This window comes from Rhagoletis zephyria, unplaced genomic scaffold (assembly GCF_001687245.7).
Source record: "Rhagoletis zephyria isolate East Lansing unplaced genomic scaffold, Rhagoletis_zephyria_1.1 Rzeph_scaffold_14060, whole genome shotgun sequence".
Taxonomy (NCBI): Eukaryota; Metazoa; Arthropoda; class Insecta; order Diptera; family Tephritidae; genus Rhagoletis; species Rhagoletis zephyria.
In genome coordinates this window covers 1-7,802 of record NW_016171129.1, presented here as the reverse complement: position 1 = coordinate 7,802, position 7,802 = coordinate 1, and the positions used below count along the sequence as shown (strand labels likewise).

The window sequence follows — 7,802 nt, the reverse complement described above, 5'->3', positions numbered from 1 at the left end:
TTTCATAGCCCATAATTCATTAATTTCATATTTTCTTTTAGCATGCTCAACTTTTATACGTGTAACTATTTGTATATTTGCTACATATGTATATGCATATGTCCATATGTATGTGTGTATGTACATATGTATGTACTCGTAATTTTTTCAACAAATTTGTAATATGTTGGAATTTAATTTTGTTGTATTCGATAAACTTATAAATAAAAAGATAAAATAAAAATATTATTGATAACAAATTTAATAAAAGTCTTAAGCTATAAAAAACATTTTTGTCTAGAAATGTAAACCTAAAATTATTAAAATGAGTAAATATTTGGCGCTCGCACATTTGCTTATTGCTTAGCCGGGTTTTCCTCCAATTTGTGGTGTGCGTCTTATGGTTATAGCCAGGGACCAAGAATGATAGAATACCAAGAATGATAGAATACAATCGTGATAGAATACAAGACTGCGCCAATCGAGCTGAGAGTAACTGGCCGTGACGTCAACAAATACCAGAATGAGAGAGCAAGACGAACTCGACATGAAAAAGAGGAAGCATGGAACAAAAGGCAGTATTGCCAAGTTTTGAATTTAAAAAAAGCACCAAATTTTTTATTTTTATTAATTTCAATCGGCATCCTTACAATAAAATTATGTATGCATATAAAGTCCATAAAATACACCAATATGGACTTAATATGCATACATAATTTTATTGTAAGGATGCCGATTGAAATTAATAAAAATCAATGTTTCTTGCACGACGGTCGATTTCTTCTGTCATGATTGTAGGTGCTGCCACATATTTTGTTGTCGCTTATTATTGTCACTGTGTCATGATTTTGTTAAATTTTTTGTGAAGTTCCTTACCACACTTACGATTGCTATAAATTTTGCTGTCTTCAAACTAAAAACAAAAGCACCACAAACGCATCAAACACCAAACTCAAAAATGATCGCGTTTTGAATACCCACTAAATTTGGTGCGAAAAGCATTAAGTTGGCAACAGTGAATGTAAACAAAAGTATTGTATGACGTCAGCGATTGGGTGGATGCTGTCAAATCGACGAAGAGAGGGTTAGCGGTCCGCGAATGGCGCAAACTTTATTTTCGGGATCGTGGTTCTATATATCCGGTCGATGAGTAGTTTCTGGTTTAAGCAAGATTCATAGTCGATTGCAAAAGTTCTCAGGTGCCGTCAATGTCTGTAGCTTTTGACGTCGAACATTCGTCGCGCCTATCACAACGTTATCAATTAGGTTTTTCGTCTTTGATCAGGGGACACCCAAATGGTTTTATTGATGTTTCGATGCTGATGTATGGCACTACTAAATAACTACCATGTACCGTGCTGCGGCGAAGTGGATGAGCCGCTCTCCGTTATCTTTCTCATTGAAGCTTCCCGGCAATTGTTAGGCGGATACTGTTCCACGGGATATTGGTTCGGTGGACAGCAATGAAGAAGAAAGCATTTCTTAAAATAATGGAAAATGTATACATATAAACATGGCATATATACTTTTATTGGTATGAGACGGGCACTCAAGACTACACTGATGGCAGCACTCTACACCTTGTTATATGATTCCCCGGCGTTCGAAACTGCCGCCAAGGTTAAAACTACTTGGCAGTTTGTATGCGGTTCCTGTTATTTATCACAATAGTATAGCGTCACCACTATGTGGACTACAGGCTGGCGTGAGGACATGAAGAGGGCTAGGACGAAGGTGGACCAGCTTGCAGTAGGCGCAGAAGTGCATGCACAACATACGATGATAAGCTTTCAAAGCTTGTCTGATATCCTAAGAAGGCGAACGTAAGACTAGTGGTTGTAGTACTAACAGGACTCGGTTTGTCGATTTCACAAGGAGAGTTCACTGTTTTTGCATAAAAGGTCGTAGTTTTTCTGAAAGCGCAATGAACTCCAAAGTCATGCAGTGGTTTTACAGCCTAACCTAACCTACCGAAATTTGTAATTTTTTGCCTCTTGCTGGATGAAAAGAAGTTTTCCCAGGATCTCAGTTGTAAAAAAATTAGTATAAACTTAACTCTTCAATTTCTCAAAACTCTAAATAATACCCGTAAACGGGTATAAATATGTAAGTTCAGTTTTCTTGTGAATGAAACCGTTTTTTTTTGGTAACTAATAAGAGATTAAAGGTATGAGTTATAAGAGCTGTGATCAGCAAGTTGTGCATCCTTACAAGGCTTAAAAGTCATCAACATAGATAGAAGCTTAAGTCCCGTCACGTACAACCACCGCCCAATGCTGGACCCTCTAAAATACTATAAGGCTGCCATTCCCGCAGTTGTGGAAATACAATAGTCGTGGCATGGCTTAAAAAATATGGAGCATGTTACGTTTATTACAGCTTTCATAAAGGAGTGCAAACATTTGGTGTGGGGCTTTTGTGGCTGGATGGCGACTTCAACTCCTGGTATCCATGTTCACCTGTCACATTGAATTAATATACACAATTCGCATCACTGCCAGGTTTAACAACATTATCCAAACTTGTACGCACGTTTCGGCGAAGAGGAAACCACTGAGCGCTTTCTCCTTCACGCTATTTAAATTACGCTTAGCTATTTCAGTGCTAGAGTGGGCAAATAGGGTACATACATACCGGTTAGTGTCTCAGTCGTTGTCGTCAAGCTGAACTAACGGAAGTCTCAAGAAGCGTGCAGCCTCTATAGAGTCTGTCCACAGGGACAGAGCCGTCAGTTGCGTGGGGTTTTCCGGGCATACGAAGAGATGTTTCGAGTCGTGGGGTGTCTCTCCGCATGCCGAACACTCATTTGGCATATCTGCATCTAATCTGCTCAGGTATGAGTTCAACCTGCTGCAGTAACCAGAGCGAAGTTGGGCTATTGTGGTCCGCGTCTCGTGAGGCAGACGAAGCTCCGTCTCGTCTATGACAACTGGTTGTGTGCCCTGCACGGCATTCACAGGTCTGAAGTCTACGTAACTTGAGACTGCCTCCCTGTGAATGCTGATCAGGGCCTCTCGATATGCTGACGGGTCCAGAGGTTGCTTTATTAACCTCTGGACTTCATCCGTCAGTTCGTGAAGGTGTCTTCTGACATGCTTTGGCGAGGGTTCCTCTGCAAGCAGGTGTCTGTTCGGGTGTCCCGGTCTGTGGCTCCCTACTAAGAATTGCTTATTGAGCATTATGTTGTGCTCCTGGGGAACATTTTCGATTCGTCGTGTAGGTGATGATCTGGCGACACCAGAAGGCATCCGGTCGCTGTCCGTAGTCCAGTATTTTGTGCTGTATGTAGCTTCATCCACTGCGTCCTACTGGTCCCCGGCGACCACTCGTGGTACTTCGTAATTTAGCCCGTCAATTGCCTTGTATATTGCCCGCAACGTTTCTTTGTCTTTGCCCCAAGTACTACCGGCTAGCGACTTGAGGACCTTGTTGCGGCTCTGTACTTTGTTGACAATTGCGGTTGTGTGCACAGAAAAGGAGAGCAGACTGTCGAATGTTACTCCGAGTATTTTTGGGTTATTCGCCATCGGAATTGGTGTGTTATCAACGTGAATACCCTTCGGAAGTCAGACCTCCTTCGTCCAGGTGGTAAATAAGGTCGCAGATGATTTTGTAGGGGAGAGGGTTAGACTCCTAGCAGTGAAGAAGCGATAAAGCTCTGAGAGATAATTCGCTGACCACCGTTTCAGTCTCTGTGTGAGTGAGGAGGCCTCCACCTCTTCTAGCAGCGTGGAGAGGCTGACGGTACCAAACGCCTTTGACAGGTCCAACGCTACTCGAATAGTTCTCTCAAAGGGGCGGTTGCGGTTTCGCCCACGTGTTGTTGTGCTGTGAACTTTACGGAAACCATGCTGATGCTTCGCTGGGGTCAGGTGATTCACACAATTCGGGAGTAGCAAGGCCTCTAGTATCTTCGCTATTGGGAAAAGGAGTGTTATCGGATGCTCTTCCCACTTTTTCCCCCTATATACTTTCACAAGCTGCCGAATCTCCGAGTTGAGATCCCTGATACGGGGATTTCCGGGATCGGTCTGACGAAGGTTGTCCACGCTCATCGGCTAGGACGGCCGCTTCAGCAGGAAAGTTTGGGCGGGGGTCCGTTATGCAACCTGCTGGTAACTGCCGCTGCAGCTCGCAACCCTGCGGAACTTACGTTCACCTAGGTGAACGTCGGTTGGTGTAGGGAGGGCAGCGAAGGTGCTTTAGGTAAATTCCGCGAAGTCTTTCCAATTAGCTTTGGTAAAGTTGATATAGGTCCGGTATTCCGCGGAAGCAAAGTCGGCAGGTTTATCAATCGAGATGACTATGGGCAGATGGTCTGAAGCGAAGGTCAGCATAGGTCGCTATGATATGCTGTTTATCAGACCAGCGCTGACTATTGTTATATCTGGCGAGCTGCAGCAGCTGCCTATAATCCTGGCGGGTGCGTCGTCGTTTATTGTGTGGTGCGTGATGAACGCTAGGCCACCACCATTATCTCGTTCGCGATCTCGACGGTGCACATTGTATCCGGCGCAATTCAACAATGTTGAATTGCTGTGCGACTTCGTCTCTTGGATCGCAGCTATCAATATTTCATGCCTTCTCATGAAGACGGTTATCTCTTCTATCTTGCTCTGAAGTCCGTTACAGTTCAATTGAAAGAGCTTCGTTTGGCTCGGGAGATGTGTTGTTATGCGAGGGGTGAGGGATGTGTGTTGCCTAACCGCCATAGGCTGTGTGCGCTGCTGTGAGAGGTGCCGCCCTGTTGGTGTTAGTGGGTGGCGTCGCAATTGGAGTTTGCGACCGTGCAGCGTAACACGGGCCTTCGAAGCTCCTCGTCCAATCTCACGTGGTGCGCAGATCTGAACATACCCTGAAGTGGCACCAGCCAAGGCAGGTGTTGCACTTGACTGATGTCAGATTACGGAATATCCTGGTCTGACACACCGTGCAGATTGTAGGAGGAACCAGGAGTTGTTGGCTGCGGCGTGTGGGTAGTGGTGCGGTTGTGTCTGTTGTGTGGTCTGCCGCGGTTCGGTCTATTGTGTTGTGTTGTGGTGCTGTGGTGTTTGTGTTGAGCTGCTCAGGCGGACTGGGATTTGCCGTGGAAGCAGTTCTGTTGGAGCAGCAGGGGGCTACAAATGATGTGGTCCACTGCCGATGGGTCCGTAGTCCTGAGCAGACTCTGAGGTGACTCCACCCGTCGCAAGCATTGCACTTGACTGAGGTGGAGTTGTGGTGTATTCGTCTCTGGCATACACAGCAGGTTTATGTTTCTGGCCCTGGGTTTGACTCGACGTCAGCTCTGAGCAGAAGAATGCGGAGCAAATGTAGCCCTATGGACGAAGAACTTCTGAGATACTTTTTTATTTTTTACCAAAATTACCGGAAAAAGTTACCAAATTCTACAAAAAATTACCAAACTTAATTTATGTGCAGAACTATACAAAAAATGTCGCTTACGTTATTTTGGCAGTAAGGGCTGGTTATGTCTGTACATATGTATTCCGAAGATGCCAAGCTTTTCAGGCAATCAGTGCTTCATTCACCTACAATGTTTACGAAAGTTTGTTGAATTTTTTTTAAATATTGCACAAAGTTTGAAATTTGAATTAACACGAGTTCTGTTAAAGAAGGAACTACATATATTTTTATAAAAAATAACCAAAATTAAATTACAAAAAATAATAATATGTCAAAAATTGTCAAAATATGGTGCGGCTATAATTTATAAATATATCAAAAGTTCAACGCTTGAAGGAAAGCTTTCGACTCACACATACACAGGGTGAAGACCCCCACTGAATGCCGTAGCTTTTTGAACGAGAACATACATACGTATATACGTAGAGTTCTACTCCTACGTATGGATATGGTAGATATACTAAGGGCCGTTTGCACCATGTCTAGTTAATTCTAACTCCCAGTTAAACATCTTTATCGACGTTATCGACACCCATCATATAACATGTGATCGATAAAGCAGTTAACGTGCTTAACTGAAGGATGTACCTCCAGTTAGCGTTAACTAGACATGGTGCAAACGGCCCTTAGGGCCGGTTTCTCCATCTCTGGTTAACAATAATCGCCAGTTAAACATCGTTGCCGACGTTACTGACTCCATGCATATTACATAGTGTCGGTAACGTCGGCAACGATGTTTAACTGGCGATTAGCGTTAACCAGAGTTGGTGAAAACGGTCCTTAGTATTAGCCACTTTCAAGCAGTTTGTTAAAGATCACACAATTCTAAATAGTAACCAAGGAACGCTGGAACAACTTTCGCTTTGCGAAACTTTCAGGATAAAAGGAAACGCTTACGGGCCACTTACTTATGTGGAATCAGAACCTATATTCACCATTTGACATGTAGGACCAAATCGAAAAAGTTACCAAATTGAAAAATAAATTACCAAATTACCAAACTTGAGAAATAAGGAAAAAAACTACCAATTGTGGTTAAAAACTACCAAAGAAGCAACGCTGGTTAGATCGCCGAAACAACAGCCCTTGGTCGGGCAAAAACCCGAGTCATTCCGGTACGTAGAACCGGCTGTCGTTGGAATGCCGCTTTACTCGCCGCTTCACTATGCGTGTAGCCTTAAGCTGCCTTTACATGAGGCGATTTTTTTACTGGCGATAATCGCATGCAAAAGCTGACCTGCTGTCTAGTTTGAGCCAAGCGATTCTTGAATCACTATTTACACGAGCGATTTTTGCAGAGCAATGTTGAGTCGAATGGAAAATTGCCTCATGTAAATTCAGCATTTGTCCTAATTCTTTTATATGATTAAGGGCCAGATTTTCAGTGCATGGCTGTGGTTTAAACTTAGTTTAAACGACCGATCTGGCTGGTTTAATTTAATATTAGCCAAACAAATGTCAGCCAGCTGTTCAATTTATTTAAACTGCCACTCAAAAACTGGCCGTGGCAAAACAACATCGCAATCAAGTTTTTATAGCTTCAAATATTTTAGCAATAAATGTGAATTCTCCAAGCAACCCTGTGAGTAATTTCTTTAAACACAAAAAAAAAAATATTTGGAAACAGCTGTTTTGGCAATAGTTGACTTCACAGATTTGATGTCAATAGGATATACAAAACCTATATTTGTAGTCTAAAAGTGATATTTGGTTGTGATTATCAATATAAAATCATAATCTTTACCATATTCCTTTCAACAAACCAAATGCATGCGTGATTACACAAAGACTTTTTCAACTGATAACGGATATCGGGTTCCTAATCATTTTGCCGTCAACATACATATGTATGTACATACTTGATGTTTATCAACAAACGCATCGGTTCCTTATTGCATTTGATATAAAAAATTGTACCTCCACATCTTCCGAGAAAGCAACATAATGGAAGATATAAATGCCAAAAATTGGTCTTATGATATTCTCAAAGAAATAGCGCTGCATGAACCATGGCAGCCAGATTCCATCAACGAGGTAAAATCTATGTTTATAAACGACATTGGTTCCCCACGTCGCTACGAATGTATACGTACCATGGGTGATCTAATAGACTGTTTAGAGCGTCGAGATGTAATTTCCGAAGAAAAGGTTGAGCCTCTGCATCTTTTAGGCAGTAAGAAACTCGACGAGGCAATCCAAACTTACAGCACTGCGCCAAGCGTATGTTTATAAGATATACAATTTAGGGGTTATTTTGTACTTACATATTTATGATTTCAGGCGTTCAAGGCAGAAGGCACCAATCAATACCATGATTTACATATTGCAGATGAATTGTCACATAAGCTATCTATAAACGGTCAAACCCCAGCAACGATGAACGCAAATATTTGTCGGGATAACTCGCGACGTCCAGC

General features: G+C 42.5%; 1 protein-coding gene across 1 annotated transcript; it reads left to right on the top strand.

Moving 5' to 3' along the window:
* Positions 1–7,020: 7,020 nt before the first annotated feature.
* Positions 7,021–7,797, top strand: LOC108378414 (fas-associated death domain protein-like; the record flags this gene model as incomplete). The annotated part of the gene is made up of 2 exons (XM_017634711.1): positions 7,021–7,605; positions 7,666–7,797. Coding segments are annotated over exons 1-2 (408 nt in total), but the record flags the coding sequence as incomplete, so codon positions are not given.
* Positions 7,798–7,802: the final 5 nt, after the last annotated feature.